General features: G+C 48.5%; 2 protein-coding genes across 2 annotated transcripts in view; both read right to left on the bottom strand.

Annotated features, from left to right (window-relative positions):
* Positions 1–487: 487 nt before the first annotated feature.
* Positions 488–2,108, bottom strand: LOC109514614 (trypsin-like). The gene is made up of 5 exons (XM_019867888.1): positions 2,019–2,108; positions 1,441–1,597; positions 1,091–1,344; positions 764–900; positions 488–687 (listed from the first exon to the last, which is right to left on the bottom strand). Exons 1-5 carry the CDS (start codon positions 2,098–2,100, stop codon positions 538–540), a joined length of 780 nt encoding a protein of 259 aa, XP_019723447.1. The 5' UTR covers positions 2,101–2,108; the 3' UTR covers positions 488–537.
* A 919-nt stretch (positions 2,109–3,027) lies between these two features.
* kmt2ba (lysine (K)-specific methyltransferase 2Ba) overlaps positions 3,028–18,009 on the bottom strand; it is a 24,982-nt gene continuing 10,000 nt past the window's right edge. Inside the window, exons 10-43 of the mRNA XM_019867735.1 lie at positions 17,823–18,001; positions 17,519–17,580; positions 16,684–16,908; positions 16,502–16,599; positions 14,647–15,342; positions 13,893–14,006; positions 13,658–13,804; positions 13,465–13,557; positions 13,257–13,374; positions 12,950–13,066; positions 12,664–12,854; positions 12,491–12,592; positions 12,307–12,405; positions 11,349–11,425; positions 11,146–11,255; positions 10,988–11,067; positions 10,751–10,885; positions 10,480–10,638; positions 10,273–10,390; positions 10,056–10,134; positions 9,806–9,970; positions 9,549–9,715; positions 7,429–9,360; positions 7,235–7,391; positions 6,977–6,982; positions 6,750–6,857; positions 6,326–6,421; positions 6,152–6,246; positions 5,737–5,862; positions 5,267–5,519; positions 5,068–5,178; positions 4,901–4,984; positions 4,697–4,826; positions 3,028–3,982 (exon numbers count right to left, since the gene is read on the bottom strand). Coding sequence (XP_019723294.1) covers positions 3,707–3,982; positions 4,697–4,826; positions 4,901–4,984; positions 5,068–5,178; positions 5,267–5,519; positions 5,737–5,862; positions 6,152–6,246; positions 6,326–6,421; positions 6,750–6,857; positions 6,977–6,982; positions 7,235–7,391; positions 7,429–9,360; positions 9,549–9,715; positions 9,806–9,970; positions 10,056–10,134; positions 10,273–10,390; positions 10,480–10,638; positions 10,751–10,885; positions 10,988–11,067; positions 11,146–11,255; positions 11,349–11,425; positions 12,307–12,405; positions 12,491–12,592; positions 12,664–12,854; positions 12,950–13,066; positions 13,257–13,374; positions 13,465–13,557; positions 13,658–13,804; positions 13,893–14,006; positions 14,647–15,342; positions 16,502–16,599; positions 16,684–16,908; positions 17,519–17,580; positions 17,823–18,001 — 6,705 coding nt within the window. The 3' untranslated portion in view covers positions 3,028–3,706. The remainder of the gene's footprint in view (positions 3,983–4,696; positions 4,827–4,900; positions 4,985–5,067; positions 5,179–5,266; positions 5,520–5,736; positions 5,863–6,151; positions 6,247–6,325; positions 6,422–6,749; positions 6,858–6,976; positions 6,983–7,234; positions 7,392–7,428; positions 9,361–9,548; positions 9,716–9,805; positions 9,971–10,055; positions 10,135–10,272; positions 10,391–10,479; positions 10,639–10,750; positions 10,886–10,987; positions 11,068–11,145; positions 11,256–11,348; positions 11,426–12,306; positions 12,406–12,490; positions 12,593–12,663; positions 12,855–12,949; positions 13,067–13,256; positions 13,375–13,464; positions 13,558–13,657; positions 13,805–13,892; positions 14,007–14,646; positions 15,343–16,501; positions 16,600–16,683; positions 16,909–17,518; positions 17,581–17,822; positions 18,002–18,009) is intronic.

Below are 18,009 nucleotides of genomic sequence, written 5' to 3'. Positions count from 1 at the left end.
TTGGGGTGTATTTCCACAGACCTAACGACATTAAGCTTACGAAACCATGTTTGTTTTTGTTTTTTCTATTTTGGGGTCTTCTCGAATAATTTGTATTTGGAACTATGAGTCGCCACTTGGACTTGAAATAGATTTACATGGGACAGGAGAAGTGAACCTTTTTTTCGTCACTGGATGCTACAGCTTCTTGTTGACTTTGAAACTTAGCTTGTAGCCGACGTGTGCACATTTTGAGCATGACGTCTCTGATCCACTGGTGACAGGACAGTTTGATTCTCTCCTCTTTCATCTCAAACTGCTTTAAACAACAAAGCGTATGAGGGAAAAGTGGTTAGGATTGCGCGACTGCCCGTGTTTTATGTTATGTGTTGTGTTTCTTATTTTACTTTATGTCAACTGTTTTGTGAAGCGCTTTGTTACAGCTGCAGCTGTTGTGAAAGCGCTATATAAATCAGGATATATTATAGATTGTATAAATTGAAGGCAATCATTGGAAATCCTTGTGTTTATTGCATAAACAAGTTCTTGGTCAATGACTTAGTGACTCCTCATGACGTTGTTGATCCAGCTGTTGTAACGACACACGCGGGCGTACACGCTGGGGTGTCCCTTCATGGCGCAGTCATAGCCCCAGGAAACCACACCCTGAAGCTCACCATTGCACACCAGAGGACCACCAGAGTCTCCCTGCGGACACGCGTACCGTATACTATATTTAGCAACTCATTCCATGTTTTCTGTGTTTAGAGTGATGCAGATGTACCTGGCAGCTGCTGGCACCGCCATGCATGAAGCCGGAGCAGAGCATGTTCTGCGTGAAGAGGTGCGGATACGCGTTCTGGCATATCCTGTCGTCAATGATGGGCTGCCTCAAACACTGAAGTCTGTCGGGGAAGTTGTCTGAGGGGGAGTCAAGAGAGAGGGCGAAAAACAAAAATCATTCCTGAATCTAAACAAAAGCCCTCGACTCACTTCAACGTGGTTCCTTGGCACCAAGAGTCTACTAGAAAAGCGCTACTTTAGTCAGAGATAGCTCCTTATTAATTGAATTTCTTCACTGTATATATCAAGCCGGCAAACGGCCACTTACTGCCATTGGCAGCCATGTTGCCCCAGCCGGACACCAGGCAGTTCTCGTCGGCAAAGGTGCAGCGCGAGGGCAGCGGCACGGTACGGACGTAGTTGTTGAGGGCGGCCGGGCGGCTCAGCTTGATCAACATGATGTCGTTGTCCAGGTTATGGCTGTTGTACTGCGGGTGCCTGACCAGCACGGCCGAGTCGATCCACTGCTCCGTGCCTTCGTTTGCGGCGATGTTGTGCTCGCCCAGACGCACCTGGATGCGACTGCGAAAGTCAGACCGGATAGTTGAGCTGCTATCGTTTTGGTCAACAAACAGCGGTTTGGTTTGGTTCCTCAATTTACAAAGCGTTTGTACTTACGACTTGTAGCAGTGGGCCGCGGAGACCACCCACTGGCTTGAGATGAGGGAACCCCCGCAGAAGTGGTAGCCAGCGTTCAGAGACACCTGATAAGGGACCGAGTGGCGGGGGCACTCGTAGCCCCCGACGATCTTATCGTCCTGCTCCGCAGCAACAACTGGCAAACGGCACACGAGGCTTACCAATATTTGTGCTATTCAAGTTACAAATGAAAAAAAGCCCCTATGTGCATAATATGAATACCACATTGATAGTTTTTTTAAAATAAAATAGAACACATCCCCAACGTAGACTCAAATCACTTCAATTACAGTACTAAAAAGACAATGTACATTAGTAACATATCTAACGAATTAATTCAAAATCGGTCTGGTATTATTTATATTTTTATATTCCATTTTACAATGGGCTGTTGAAAGAAAAAATCCCTAAAATACTTGGATACCTTAAAAATGATCAAATAAAAATGGACACTCATGGAATAAAAAAGGAACACTGACAAAAGCAATGAAATCATTATGTGAAAAGCCACTAAAATTATTCCTGGGTATGGAGAGCACAATGTGAAATATTCTTACACGCTGCTCCGAGCAAAGCCAGCAGAATCAGGAACTTCATGGTGACGTGTGTGCGCGCACGTTGATGTCTGAAAAGCAGCATGCGCTGGACTCGTAATTATATCCACACGCGCATGCACGCGCGCGCACACCATCAGGCCATTCTCAAGGTCGGCATGAGGTGGGGGGCATAAAAAAAAAACCTGTCATCTGGGAAAACAAGCATATGGCTGAAAAGACCTTGAGTCGTATCAACAGTGGCCTGACGCCATCTTCAGGTGTCAGCTCCAAGAAGCTTGGCGCTTATATAATCGAGAAGGAAAACAGCAGGGGGGTTTTTGGGGATGCAAATTAGGGTAAAAAAAAAACAAACAGCAATTTGTGAGAGATGCTTTTCATTGGACAGTGACGATATTGTTACTTTTTATTTGCAGATTAAAAAAATAAATAAACATTAATCTCCAAATTAAAGCAAAAGTACGTCTTTCCAAATTTAAACATGCATATTGAAATGAGTAGTTTTACTTTTCAAGCAAGCACAAGGAGCAACATGACACGCATGTGGACGCAAAGGTATTATGTACGTACCGCAGAGTGTAAATTTGTCTTCTGTGTATGTATGTGCATATATATATATATGTGGGGGGGTGTGTGTGTGTGGGGGGGTGGGTGTGGGTGTATATAAATATATATATATATATATATATATATATAATATTATACTTCCTCTTTTGCCTTTCATGACAGATTCTACATTAAAAAAAATAAAAAACGAGCACAAATTTAACTTGGAACATGTAAAAGGTTTATTGAACATAAATTTAAATAACAAAACAAACAAAATGCAGGTAGAAAAATATGTAACAGGTTTAGAAAGACCTTTTATACAAGTATGTACAAAGCACAAAGCCGAATATGCCACTAATCCCGGCCTCCAAACGTGGGGAAAACAAACATGTCAAAACTTATTATTGTAGCGGAGTATTTGGACAAAAACAACAACAAAAAAAAAACCAAAAAAAAAAAAACAGTGGTTGTTGAACTAAAAACTGCGGTTAAATCAAATGTCAGTAATTAATGTTGAGTTACGTCTTGGAACATCGAAGGACAAAATGTTTCAATATGAGGTAGCACACACGGAAACACTGATGTGGCTGCAAATTTCACCCACTTCAAAACTCAAACTCCCATTTTTAGCCCGCCTTCCAATGGGAAAGGTGAAAGCACAAATGCATTAAATTCTATAAACATTATTCCAATACATAAAACAAACAAACAAACAAAAAACCTATAAAGGGACAGTGCAAAAAGTATTTATCCTTAAAACACGCAAAATGAACAAGAAGACTGCGGGATAAAAGTAGCCTTTCTGAGAGTGCGGTAAAAACTATTTGAACTCTACCAGCACCCCAGTCAAGAAACGGAGAAACTAAAGCATGGGATCCGAGTACAGAACGTAATAAATAAATATTTCCCTGCGAGAAAATAAACAAACAAAACTGAAGCTGAATAGGTAAAAAGAGGATCACAAGGCCTTGTGCACGTTACAGAAATAGTCAGTGATTGACATATGGCTCCATTGGTCAAGATTCCAGCCAGGACACCACACCAAAGTACCCTTCTTGTTGTAAAATGTGACTCTATGGATGTAGATGCACTCGCAAAGTGACCGCAGGTGTGCCGTGTCGGGCGATTCATACCTCAGGCGGCTAGTTAAGGTAGCGGCGGCAGCGCCGCGCGCCGCAGTTGCAGCGCAGCTTGCTCTCTTCGTCCTCGATGGGGAACTTGTAGTCGTACGTCAGCTCCTCGCCACGGTAGATCTTGCGCAGCGCGAAGATGACGATGTGCTTGCGGCCGTCCACGTTGATGACGCGCGAGTAGCAGTTGGGCTCGCACGAGTGGTTGATGAAGCGCGCCGCGTTACCCTGCATGGTGGCGTCCACCACGTCAAAGTCGTCGATGCGGAACATGTAGCAGCCGATGCCCTGGTAAAAGCACGGCAACGTCAGCGCCATCGACCGAAGCAAAGCATGCGCCTCCAAAGGGCGCCGGTCTTGTCTCAAACAATTCAGTCCTCGGGAGTTAAACGGTTGCCGTCTTAAAGGCAAGCGTCTCCAAGTGAGATTTTGGCCAATCAATTTTTGGGGGGAGGGTTAACAAAAAGCATTTTATCACCAACCTTGTAATAAGAAAATTACTATTTCCAAATTTCGTTTTTAAAGTATTAAAATGATTAAAAATTGTGATTTCTTTGTAAAGCAATGCGCCTCAGTTTTGTGTCCAAATTCTGTGATTTTTTTTTTTTAAAAAGCTTAACTCTCCAAATTTGATTTCTTTTTTTAACTTTGAATTTTCCTTTTAAAAACATCTATATTTCATGATTTTCATAATTCTCCCAAATGTGATTTCTTTTAGGAGGGTATTGCCAAATTGTCTTAAAAAAAAAAGTGATTAATTTAAATTTTTTTTAAGGAAACTATCAGATATAGTGATTTATTTTTCAAAACTGGATTTTTAAAAATCCTGAATCTCCAAATGTTTTTCCCCCCCGCACGTATCTCTAAATTTGGCAGCATGCATCCTATTTTTGTGATTTCGTTTGAAAACGTGGAATCCCAAGTTTTGTGACTTTTTTTCTTTTCTTGAGATGCTTGCGATGTGAATGAATGGCAGCCGGGTCTGTTCTCAGGTTGACTCACTTTGCTGTCGTAATATTTCTCCCGCTTATCAGTCAGCACCGAGCGGATGACTGTGCCTGAATACTCGATGACCATTTCCCCTGCTTCGATGTTCCTCTTGCAGAAAAGCCCTCGGCCGTGAATGAGAGACCTGCAGAAAAGCAAGGCGAGTTCATGTCCACTAAGTCCATCCGACAGCAAGACTTTGGCCCATTCTTGCGTCACCTGTAAACACCGACGGCTTCCTTGGAAGTCTTCTCCAGGTGTCGAAATCTCATCGCCATGGGAAGCTCACTGCTGGTGGCGCGCCTGGTGGACAAGTTCACCGGGGACTCGTGACCCGAATGCCGTTTCTGTCTTTTTGCCGTTTCATTTGCGTTAAATGAACTGACCTGGAAGACTTGAGCGGAAATTCGTCGTCCTCCTCATCGTAGGCACCGACTGAGTCGGGGAGAGCTCGGTGCTGCGATGCCAGGAAGTCGAACATGTCGAATGTTGCTTTCCTGTTCACACAAAGCAAAAGACGTTCATTAGACCTGCATGTGTCGTACCAAATCCAAAGCATAATAGTCAAACGAGAGAGCAACGCACCGCACGTAGACTTCGCCGCGGGCGCAGCCGCTGGGGTTGAGCGGCAGCTCCTCCTCGGCGCCATTGCATCGGTGGAAGCGGAAGCGGTGGCTCTTGCAGTTGTCGGCGCCGCGCAGCTGCTCCAGCAGGAAGATGACGGCGTCGTGCACCACGCCCAGCACCCGCGGCCCGCTCATGCCGGCCAAGGGAAGCTGCCCCAGGCGGAAGGCCGCCCGCGCCTCTTGGACGCTGTCGATCACGGCGCGCCAAGCCACTTGGGGGGGAGAAATCGGGATGTGAACATTGAAGCTTCCTCTCTCTTCCGCGTGATCAAAGTCAGCCAAAGCTCAATTGTTGGACGCGTGTAAAGATTATCCGGAGTGATTATCCTATGGTGTGTGTCTGTGTGTGTGTGTGTCCGTGGGCAAGGGGATCAAGATGATCTGAAAATCACCGTACACCACAGGAGCAGTGAGAAAACACATTCTTACCCTCGATGCTGTTAGCTTTGACGCTAAAGCCGTCATCGCTGGTGATTTCAAAACGCAGGTGAGGCTGGTTCATGTAGATCCGCTTCTTGTGTTTGGGCAAAGGGGCTTCATCTTCGGAACTATAACCTAAGGAATTCAACAATTGTTAATTGTGCTCTTTACTCATATTTACGTATTGTCAACCCTTTTAAAATTATGGCCTAAATCATAATTTGACTTTTTTTTTTTGCCTTAAACATCTCGGGATGCTTGATCACCTCTGCTAAAATGGGCTACGTCCTTCGTGAAACACATCATTCAATTACACCCCGGAAATGAAATACGATACATACGATCAGAATGTGGTTCACCTTTTTGTGTCTTTAAGTCAATTATTCTCAGAGGCTGACAACATTCTCGTGTTAAACGGACCAACCTGCAAGCGGCCCCCATTCGGATAAGTCTCCATGACGAGCGCTGACCCACTTGTGTGCGGTAGCCCGACAGCTGAGACTCTCCACGTGATGAGGTCTGAGCATAACACACAATACAATGTAAATAAGATGTTTATTTCACCTTTTTTTTTTTTTTTTTTAAACCATTAGCTGACCTTGGGGACATCGGCACGGGTGGCGCTGTAATGCTCAAATTCTCCTTATCCACATCGGGAACATTTTTTACGGGCTGAATTTTTATTTTGACGCGTCTGTGGAAAGAAATGAGAGTCTGCAGTTTAGTTTCGCCGCCCATTTTACACCTGTTGCTAACGGCGCCCGCATTCTGTGAACTTGCAGTTTCGCACCCGCTGTTGTGGATCCGAGTTAAGCAGACCCAAAGACTAAAAACAATCGCGTGATTTATATCTGCGCCTTTGTACACCACCTGCAAAAGGGGGTAATTTCCTTGACAAGTTTTCTGTCCCAATGCAGAGTCAATCAGGGAATTTTACGTCTTAGCGGAAATAGCACCAAACCATGACAGAGGCGGGATAGGCCATCTGTGTGTAAGCCTATATATTTCAGCAATGCACTTACGTCTCCTGACTTGAAAGGAATCGTCGCCGCCCGGCGCTAATTTTCAAATTGCGGGATGCGGTGCTTTTGTCTGAAGCACTTGCAGCCACGTCGGGCCTTTGCTGCGTTCTGTGTGAAGGCAGACAAATACTTTTGTTACAGTTCTCATGTCATAATTTTGGGGTATCTCTGTGTGAAAGATAGCCTGTAAAAGACGTGTCGCCGTGTGAAACAATCGTCAGGAATACCTTGCGCTGGGTTGTGCATCAAATATTACAGCGCTCATTCACACCACATTCTGGCCCTGATGTCATTTTGCGCCTCATTTATCAGAGAGGTAAATGATTTATTTATTTAGATTTTAGAATGAGCGCTTACCATTTCCAACAATATCCCGCCTCCGCTGAGTTCTTTGTGCGCAGCATCGGTATTACGGCTTTGATTCAACGTGACATTGGCACTGACCTGGACTCCGGATGGTCTTCATGATCGCTGGAGGGCTCGTTCAGGATGTCCATCTTGGCTCTCTTCCTCTTCCTCCTCTGAGGGATGGCGGTCGGGAGCTTGATACACACTTCAGGAAGGGGCGCAGGTGTCGTCTGCGGGTTGCGAGCCGGCACGCCGCTCTCGACGCTCGGGGACTCTGCGGCGCCACCGGCCGACTGACACGGCTGATGACACCCCGACTGACCCGGCTGATGACTGGCGTCTTGAGATTGAGATGGCTCTGGGGGTTTGCCACCTGCGTGTAGAGCGCCGCTAAGAATGATGGGCTTCATCCTTGGGGTGTCACGTTGGGATTCCATGGATCTGTTCATAATCGCTTGAGCTGTTTCGGCCTCGGACAAAACCGAGGCGGGATTACGCTGCACGGTGACGGCCGGCGGGGGACTCATCATGCGTTTGATGGGCACCACTCGGTAGATGATTTTGTTGTTTGGCGCCGGAGTAGAGGAGACGTTGGCAGGCTGGGTGCTGGGGCAAGGTTTGACTGTGATGCGAGGGATGGGTCGCTTCATGGCGTTGTTACCCTTATGGAGCATCTTGGCAATTTGGCTTATCTTGCTGTAAGTGGGAGAGCTTGTGTTGAGCGTTTGGTAAGTGTTGGTTCGAGGGTTTTTCAAGAGGATTTGACCCTCACTGTTGACGAGGAGCACCTGGGGCGTCGGCGGAGAGGTCGTCGCAATGCTGGTGGCCGCGGCCGGCGCGGGAATGACGGGTTGGGTAGGCTGCGCTGATGACGCCACGGGCTTGTCCAAGCGGATGGCGATGGTTTTGCCTCGCAGGACAGCAGGTTGGACATTTAAAGCGTTTACCCCGTTGAAGAGAACGGGCGAGGTGACAGCATTGGGGGCGACGGTAGACACTGTTGCTGCGTTGACAACCTGAACTGACGTGGGGGGCAGCAGCACCTTGACCTTCTGCTGGTGCTGAGGGACGCTCTGCTTGGTTATCAAGCACTTCATTTTGGGAGTGTGGCGTACTTTTTTCAGAATGATTCTTTTCATTGGTGAGTGCGACACGTTTTGGGGCTCAGGAGAATAGTCTGGGTCTTTATCGTCATCTTTGAAGCCTTCGGTGGAGTCTGTCGATGACACGTTGTCATTGTCATCAGCTCGAGTGTTACTTGCGCACACCAGAGAGACATCTTTGGCGGCCATAGAACTCCCGATGGGTACTTCAAGAAGCACATCCTGGGCCGAAGCGTCGCCGTCCATCAGTACCTCCTCGCTTTGCACCACATCAAAAGCGTCAAGGAAAACGGGGGCCGAGTGAGCTTCCGTTAAACTGCCTGCCACGCTCGTACCTTGTTCTGCCGCGTTAATGGACTCCAACCTCCTGAGTGCGACTGTCAGCTGCTTCGTGGGCGAGCTGATGTCGGTGTGAATCTGAACATCGCCACTTCCCACTTCGTCGGGCCCCTCGCTGCGGTCGCTCTCGGAGCCGTCGTCAGTGCCGTCCAACTGCGAAATGGACGGCGTGGAGGGCAGGGCCGAGGTGTGCGCGCCACCCGCGGCTTCGCACACCACGGTGCGCCGAAACTTAACGCCGTGGTGTTCATCTTCGGAGTCCGGCTCTGGGATTTCGACATCCAGCCGGCCGCCCGGCAACACGTTCTCGGTCAGCAGGGTGTCGTCAAACTCCAGCTTGGCGTTGAGAACAGAGGCGACTGCAACCTCGGTGTCAGTGTCGAACATGGCGTAAGGTGGCTCCGAGCGTCCATCCGCGTAGTCGGGAGCAAGCGAGATCCCGTTTGTCGTCGCCACCGCCGCATCCTCTGTCTCAGACGATGCCAAGAAATGTTGGGGAACCTCAGCAGACACCGAAGTGGTCATCCTGAACGCGTGCCTGCCCTTTGGGGAGCCCTGGCGAGGCGAAAACCCGGCGGACATCGTTTGAGGCGGGGAGCCCCAGCCCGGTGAGAGGGAGTTCGATCGCGATAGGGGAGGAGAGGTCGGCGCAAAGTTGGATGACCTCGGCGGGGTGCTGAAGTGAGCGCAGCGGGTGTGGATGGGGCCGCTGTCAGTTGGGGAGGAACTGCTGCGGCTCCTGGACGACAGCCTTCGACGGCGGTGAGTGTCCTCCAGGTCACGCAGAGTGACGATGTGACGTGATTTGGAGGATGCCGAACCTAAAAAAGAAGAACTTAGTTCGCTCAAGACTCTCAACCGACTTAAGGGCTTCAAACTTGCACCCATCATGTCCCTAAATCATGACAAAAGCAAATCCCTGGACTTACTGTATCACTTTTCTTTTTCCTCAACTTATAAAGTGCCTTGAGAAAACGACATGTAATTCTGACGGCACTCCGTTGTATACCTGGTGATGGGAGGGGTCGGGAAGATCCCCCTGCGGGCCTCCTGGTCTGTGAGAAGCCGTGGTGCTTGTGTCCAGGCGAACAACTGTGCAGTTTGGAGTTGGGTGATGGAGTGGCAGAACAAAGTGGGCTGGAAGAGCTGCTTAGACTGTCCAGAGTCTCCACATCTGCGGGGGGGGGGGACACACGACATCATACGCATTTAACCATCTGGACATCATCCAAGAGTCATAGCACAAACTAAAATTGACTCTTACTGTTGTGTAAGGTGGGACTGTGGACGATGGTTTGATTCTCCTCTTGATCGCACTTGATGAGGAGCTCCTGTTCCTCGCCGGGCAGGGGGCTACTTACTTCGGTCACCTTACAGGTGTACTTGCAGCGTCTGCGCGGATCCACGGTGCTCCAGTAGAACCGAGAGCACCTGCACAAACAGGGTGTGTTTGTACGAGAAATGCATTTCTCATCTTAAATGCTGTCAAGTTGACATCCTATCGAGGTCCGCTTACTGGTATCCAACAGGGTATAACATCCTTCCATTTGATGAGATTTCTGACAACACACCGAGTTTCTGGATTTGCAGAGACCCTAAAAAGACAAAGAACAATTGGAGTCGCAATAGGCTCGTGTCCACTGGCACAATAAAAGTATGCTAACAATACAACGATAACCACAGTATTGTAGCTTGCAGTGCTGTACAACCAAATAATATTCCAAAAAGCGCACCGATGGTCATATTAATGGATTCAGGTTCGAGGCCTGTGAGGAACTTCCTCTTGAGGGTGATCCCTTCAAAGTCAACATAGACTCGCCGTGGAACTTCAAATGCCTCCCCTGACACGGTCTGAAGAAAATTGGCAAAGAGTTAAAAAAATGATTTTCAACCTCAAATTTTTCTTAAGAGTAAGTAATAGATTTGCCCCCCCGACACACCGCCACAGTGACGAGATCCGTGTGCTTGTAGCAGTAGACCTTCCGGTCCCGCTGGAACACGCAGTCGTGGGCTCGCGCACACATGAAGTGGAAGTTGCTCTGGCAGGTGGAGAGGCAGCAGCCCACCGTGGCCCCCGACAGCCCGCAGCGGTCGCAACGCTAAGCAAAAATGACAAATCAATAAATAGTGTGGAATTCTCTCTGCAATAACGACGAAAATGCGCGACTCTCTCTCCCTTTGTGGTAACCAATCGGTGTTCTTTCTGCGTACCAGGTGGCGGCCCCTGTAGACAGCGGTGTGTACTTGATGTAGGGCGCCGTTGTTCTCATACACTTCGGCAGACCAAATGCAACAGTTGATGTGGGCCCACTCGTTCTGGCCCAGGTACAACAGTCGTCCGCCGTCCTGTCAAAATAAGCGGGAAAATAATCGAAAGAAAGAATGAATAAAATCTTTGTATCAATTTCAATGCGGCGCAACGACAAAGAAAAAGCAGCTTCTGCCTACTCTGGGTGCAGAGTCGCCACACTGCTGGCACAAAGCGCACTGTCGGCCATCTTTGAAAGCGTCCACGTTGTTCATCACACCTGTGTTGGATAAAACCATTTTATTTCAAATGAGCCCATTCCACGTAGCACGCAGCCGCCGTCGAACATCGTCCAAACCTTTCCCCGCTGGCGTCCCTCTGCTGTCCCGAGGCTGATATGTCCTCTGTATCCACTGCGCATAGCTGTGTTCCTTGGATGGCGGGATTACTGCTTCGGGGAGCATTCCACTGCAGAGCACAGGATTCGCACAGAATACAGGATGTCGCAAGATTGTGCAGCAGGAACCAATATGGTGGCCGGTGAGCGCGTAGTAAGCTTACCATGGGAGGTCCTCCGAAAATGACCTCAACTTGTTTTGGTGGTGTGGAGGAAGCCAGCTGAATACTTGCACCATCAACTGTCGGAAGAAGCAATCATCCCGTTAAAGGCAACTGTTGTGGGAGATTTATCTTTTAATGTGTTGTGTACAAATACTCGACTATGGGGGTGACTGTCGACCCATCAGGAATAAAACTAAATGGAAATCGGGAAAAATGTCAAATCTTTCATCGGCCTGAAATGGACGTTTGTAATGACATTTGTGAAAATGTGTCTTTCAGCAAACACTTCTGCGTTGCCACCCTACTGTTGCGTAACCACAGGGCTGATTTACATAACCACCCCCACATTCAAAGATTCTTCAGTCATAACTTGGGAGGCTCGGCTGGGTTAAGATCCAGACCCACTTTGAAGCTATACTATTCGGAAACGCTTTTTCAGAAACACATACATCGGCGGGCTGTCACGTCAAAACCCCCCAAAAGTTAGTAGCGTTGCACATAGTCTTGCTGGATGCAGAGATTAACAATGGTGCTAGCTCCCGATTAACGGCACAGGCTATTGCTTGTCAAGTTGTACACGCACTGGCGATGGGGGTGTTTTTTGTGTTTGGTGGCCATGCGCCACATACAGTACGCACTCTAAAGTACGTGAAGTGCTGCCTCCATGAGTGAAAATGCTTTCACTGTCTTTGTGGGCTCTTGCAGTTTTGCTCCGACAAGTAGAAGCTGCTCTCGTCGCACCTAACAAAAACCGGACTTGCCATTGGCTCAACATTTTTTTTTGTGGTGGGGTACACAGTCACTCACTCAAACTGACTAATGTGAGTCATTACAGAAACAGGGTGTGTAATAGGACTGTAATTCTTTATCCTAGGGGTATTGTGACAAAGCATGTCCCCATGTTATTAGGACACCCGAGGATCATTCGAAATTGTCTCCTTTAAGGCGGGAAGATTACTTTGGCATAGTGTTCCCTGGCGCGAACGGTGGGCTTTTCGTCCACTTCCTCCTTGAGCCACTTTCTCATCACAGAAACGACATCCGCATGGAACGCTTTCTGAGTAGGTGAAGAGAGCGCAAAGGGGTCATAGTTGTAACCGTACATGTGCGTCATCATTTATCACCAGTGAGCTCATACTCACAATAGATGAGTAATTGCCCCCTTTTAACTTCCTGTCCATGGCTTGGAGATCACACGCTGGTGACGGTTCCCTGGTGAGCTCTGTCTTTTTGGTTTCCTGACACTAAAAGACACGCGCTCACTAAATGCAACAATTTGAGTACATAACCTCCTTGAGCACGGCTGCACACCTACCGATTGACAGAGCGCAAGGTGCTGAGTGGCACCGGAGGCGAGGAGGCCGGCCAGCACCTCTTGCAGGCCAAATAGCAGTTGGCCCTGCAGACGTTCCCTGAGGCTCCCATCCTCGCCGGTGCGCTGACGGCAGGGGGAGCAGGTGAAGACGGCATCCTGGGGTCGACTCGACAGCAGCCCCTTCAGCTCTTCTGCAACAAGAGCAAATCAATAAACATCAACACGCAACACGGACTTGTGCTCAAGAAGACAGACCCGCGGGGGATTCTTCTGCGATACAACTCACCTGAAAGGCCCTCGCAGTCGTAATGCACCCAGTGTTTACATTTCAAACACTGAATCATCCGCGCCCGCTGGCTGCTGTCGTCGTCATAGCACTTGTTGCAAACTGTGCAGAAGTGACCTGCGTACACGGCACACATCAAACGTGAGGCATATCAGATCAGCCCAAGGTCCAAATGGTGAACAATTTCATTCATCGGTTTTAATATTGCATGTTAGCCCCTACGGTTGATTTCGCTTCACATCATTTCCTGTCTGTAAACCACAGTTTTGATCTTGGCGCACCATGTTAACGGTTTCAAGTCGCTAACCTTTTTCGTGAAGAACGGCGCATTCGGGGCAAAAGTTCTCGGTGTGGTTCCAGGCCACATCCCACGACTTTCCGGGCGTCACTCCGCAGCTTTTGCAGCGAATGCACGTCATGCAGAGCTTTAAAAACAGTCACACGACAGCATTGTTGCAAAATTTGAATCAAATGAGGACTTAAATTCCTCGCTTTGATAAATATGTACAGACTACCCATGGTAGGCTGCAGTTCATCGGCTTTGGGTACGTTGGTCCCAAGCAGGAAGGATGGTAGGAGATTTGGCATCTCTTGCATTGCAACACAGGCTGCAGAGACATATCACTTAGTTGATATCGGGAGGCAGAACTTACAGAAAACACACGTGGCTAAGCACGGTACAAGCCAAACGCGAGTTGGCTTTGGCACCTTGGACAGCTTGCTTCTGCGCCCACACACGTGACAGAACTTGCAGCGTCTGCAGCACCAGTTCTCCTTGTTTTCCCCCAGAGGTCGCTCCTCGGCAGAGAGGCAGAAGTTGTGGAAGGCCTCGCAGCATATCTGACAGAAGACCATCTGAGAGGGAACGATGGCACAAAATTAATTCGGGAGAACTCGAATCCGACAGGAGCTGCATTTCGGGGCCGTGCAGGGAGCTGTTTACCTCGTGTCGTCCTTTGCTGGCGCATAACAGACAAACGGGCTGAGGTGTGGTGGGGACAGACGTGAGGACGCTGAGGCCCCCCATTAGCCACACGTTTTGAATTGCGCAGTCCTCCTGGCGGATGCAAGTCAATTCAAGTCATTAGAAATATTTCAGCTCCAGAAAGAAAAATAGTTGGCTCTCTGGAATGCCTGCCCACCCACAAGTGTAATTCCAATTACCAACCAATTCATCTTTTGTGACCTGCCCATTTCTGAAAATATAGGAGTTAGCTGTTCTGAATTGTGACATCGCAATCTGCCTAATTTACATAAAGTGGATGATACGTGGAAATATTTCCCAAATATATATCGCGTTCGATTCCGGCCTCCCTGTGTGGAGTTTGCATGTTCTCCCCGCATCTGCGTGGGTTTTCTCCGGGTACTGCGGTTTCGTCCCACATTCCAAAAAACATGCATGGCGAGTTAATGGAACGCTCTAAATTGTCCCTAGGTGAGTGTTTGAGCGTGGATGGTTGTTCATCTGTGGGTGCCCTGCGATTGGCTGGCAACCGGTTCAGGGTGTCCCCCCGCCTACTGCCCGATGACAGCTGAGATAGGCTCCAGCACTCCTTGTGAGGAGAAGCGGATCAGAAAATGGATGCATGGCTAAACTGTATATACATACATCTCTCACCTTGAATTTTGCCATGTGCATTTATATTTGGAATATTTTGCAAACCCTGGTAATCTGAAAGGCAAACACCCAAGCCTACCTTAAAATCCACCCGGATCTTTGTCTTGTCAAGCACCGGGCCCTTCTGGGGAAATCCATTCGGGAAACCCACGGGGGCACTGGGCGATGAGCCCTCAGCGGCATTCTGGGAAGGAAGGACACAGTGTGGGTCAGTTCCCGGTGGCCTTTGCAGCCCCATCCCTTCTGGTCCATCTTGGCCGTCATCCCGGGCACCGTCCGCTCCGTCCACGGTGAGCTCTTGGTCGGTCAAGGCACGGAGGGGCTGCAGCTGCGACAACGCATCCCCTTGAAAGCGCAACGTGGTCGCAACCTCTGTCAGAGCTGAGGGCGACAAGGACTTTGGACTTCCTTGGGGTGGCGGCGATTCACTTTTCCGCCCGCGTAACGCGGCGTGCACCACAGACGGAGGCAAGGGATGCAGTCGCAACACAAGGACACGTGAACGGGGCAGCATTTCAAGCTGGTTCCGTGTTACGAGCTGCGGCGTTACGGCATGCAGTGCGTGCGGCTCACTAGGCTGCTTTAGGGGCCGCATCAATTTGGGTTCTGATTGTTTAGGGCACGGATCCAGGTGCCGGGGCGACTGCAGGTGAGGATCGGGGAACCGGTATAAGTGTACTCTGAGCTCCCGCTGCAGTTTGGCTGGGGGGCTTCCGGGTGGGCCGGGACAGGGGAACGTATCGCTGGGCGCCGCCTCTTCCATGTTCTGCGATTCCTGCGGAGGAGGGGACTGCCTAAGCCAACCAGCCATACAGGTTCCAAAAGCTACACTTGCATAGAGGCGCATGCGACGGTGGCGACAGACAAAGGAAGGAGCCCTATTGTTGGGACACGGTGTTAGCCAGGGTGAGGAAGAGGGATAAAAGGTGAATAACTTGCAAGAATGGTCAGAGGCCACAGGCATGCTTGTTTTTAGGTCCACATATTGATAACCCGAGTCTGACGGTTTTGACAGAACAGAGATTTTGGGGGTGGGGGGTGGGGTGGAGTAACACACATAAATTTCATTTAACACAAAAAGGGGACGGTAACCTTATTCCCTCAAATATCCCAGGAAAAGGCTTTGTGCAGCAAGTGCGATCATCTCAGTTCATCAACACTACTGTTCACACACACACACACACACACACACACACACACACACACACACACACACACACACGCACACACTGCTAACCAAAACGGCAGCACCTACCAAAGCACGCAAACAATCTATCAGATGATTCTAAATGTATGCTGCCACTGACATGCCTGCACAGTGGAAAAGAGGTCTTTGATTAACTCGGCTCCGTAAAACTGACTTGCGGTCACTCCGCAATGTTGCTTGCCGTGCTTCTTTCTGGTTGCATTTCGAACAGTCTTTCTTTTTTTTTTTTTTTTTTACTTTGGACACCAGTCTCACTCAAGATCAACTGTAATAAACCGCTAATTTTCTACAATCCAGATCGACACCCACAAAAAGGTTGTTGCTGTTAACCACCCCCCAGACTTGCAAGTGAAATGTGTCAAAATACTCCGTTCGAGACATATTTGCAACAACAACACATATTCAAAGCATCTATATTTTAGAACAAACAAGTAAAAGCAGAGGGGGGAAAAAAGGTTAGCAAGGCTCAACGCGGAAAATCTACATCTACTTTCCCTAAGGTATCTAATCCTAGCACATTTTAGATTGGTGGACAAAATAAGAAAAGAAAAGAGGCCTGGGAAGGAAATTACTTGGAAGTTGTCGTCTAGTTGGGAATTTGTCAGACTTGGCATAAAATAATAGCAGACCAAGAGCAAGTAGTAGTCGTAAACCACATTCCAAATAATTTACCCCAGGGAGTCTAAAGGAGCTACATGAGAAGAAAGACACTTGCAGGCAACATTACCTTGTTGGCTCTTGGTCGGCTTCCTTTGGAAAACGGCCGCCGCTGCTTCATCAACTCCATGGGGACGTTCTCACATACGGACAGTCCAAGTCCAAGATCTCAAAAAGAACAAAATGGTTCTGTTGTTGTGTGTGTGTGTTTTTTTAAGAGGGCTGGGGGGGTGCACTGAGGTTGTCATCTACCTTGCTTAGCGGCCATTTTCTCCTCCTTGAACTCTTCCCTCTCTTCCTCTGGCTCCTCGTCCGACTCGGACTTGAGCAGATTGCTGAAGGAGCGCGGCGTGATGTTGCGCAAAGAATGCTTGCGGATTTTAGTCGGCGCTAAGGACAGCTTCGTGCTCGACTCCCTGGCACCCCAGTTGCCGTCATCGCTGCTTGACATGGGTCCCGAAAACTGCCTGGCCCGGACTGACAAAATGGAGGCGCATGAGTGATGATCACTCACGTTATTTTGCTTCATATGACACCAGCATTCAAACGTCAGCTCCCACCCAAAAAAAATCTCTCATCCTTGACTTTATTTTATAAAAATGTAAGAGAAGATTTGTATCAACTGTTATGGTTCGCAGTGTCATGTTGGTGTGACGCATGTGTGCCTTTCAGGGGGCGCAGCTTGTGTGTGAAATCAGGAACCGGAGTATGGTTGGCTGGTTATTTCAGCATAAAGGTCTGCTCCTTGTTAGCATTCTCGTTTTGTATTTGTGTTCGATCGTTTGTCCCGTTCAATAAACTGCAAAAAGTGCATCGGCGACGGCTGCTCCGCTTTCCCACGTGCAAGGGCATAACTACATTTGTTTTCCCCGATCAGTCCCACTTGACTGGGTGTGTATTTGGAGCTTGCTCATTCAAACTTTGACTTGCAATAAAAAAAAATAAAAAAAAAACGGGAGAAAAAAAAATGACTTGGAGAAAAAGATCATTCTTAAAGTCAAGGTAGCACTATACTTCAATGATTTTTTTTCACCAAATTTCTCTGCCTACCATCCAGAGCTAGCAATATACTTTTAACAATACATACCTTTAAATTGTTTGACGATGCGCTCTGTCTTTGTGGTCTCAATTCTATCACACCTCCTGTATCTGTTGAAAATACAGCACAAAATGTCTTCATCGTTTTTTTTAACTCATGGAAAAAGTTACTTTTGTACAAACTAGCATGTTCATCGCATTTTATATGCATTGTTTCTTTGCTTCACACTCTGGGGTAGCAGCGGCGCTCGCGAGCTCCACCAAGTGAGAAGAAGCAAAAAAAGAAAGGAGGAGGGGGGAAAAAAAAAGACCAGTGACCGCCTAATTTGATGGACACAACCATATTTGCTTACATGCAACACTGTCGCCTCTTGTTGGGCCCGCCGAACTTGGGCTTGTCACGACAGTTGGTGCACTTGGCGCAGTCGCTGTCCACCAGGCACCCTCTGCACGAACCACAGCGCCGCGAGCGCACGCCGCCGGGCCTGTAGCGGCTCAAGATCTTGCGCTTTTTGAACTTGCGGCCGCGCCGCCACCCCC

This window comes from Hippocampus comes, unplaced genomic scaffold, assembly GCF_001891065.2.
Source record: "Hippocampus comes isolate QL1 unplaced genomic scaffold, H_comes_QL1_v1.1 scaffold207, whole genome shotgun sequence".
Taxonomy (NCBI): Eukaryota; Metazoa; Chordata; class Actinopteri; order Syngnathiformes; family Syngnathidae; genus Hippocampus; species Hippocampus comes.
The sequence above is the reverse complement of the archived record's forward strand: the minus strand, read 5'-3'. Positions and strand labels throughout refer to the sequence as shown.

What these genes read in the sequence shown, in the direction of transcription:
- LOC109514614 (XM_019867888.1), bottom strand. Translation starts at nt 2,100, where the DNA reads ATGCTGCTTTTCAGACATCAACGTGCGCGCACACACGTCACCATGAAG. An exon ending in GCGGCCCACTGCTACAAGTC is followed by an intron (nt 1,345 to 1,440) that starts GTAAGTACAAAC and finishes TGACTTTCGCAG; the next exon opens with TCGCATCCAGGTGCGTCTGG. An exon ending in GCGGTGCCAGCAGCTGCCAG is followed by an intron (nt 688 to 763) that starts GTACATCTGCAT and finishes GCGTGTCCGCAG; the next exon opens with GGAGACTCTGGTGGTCCTCT.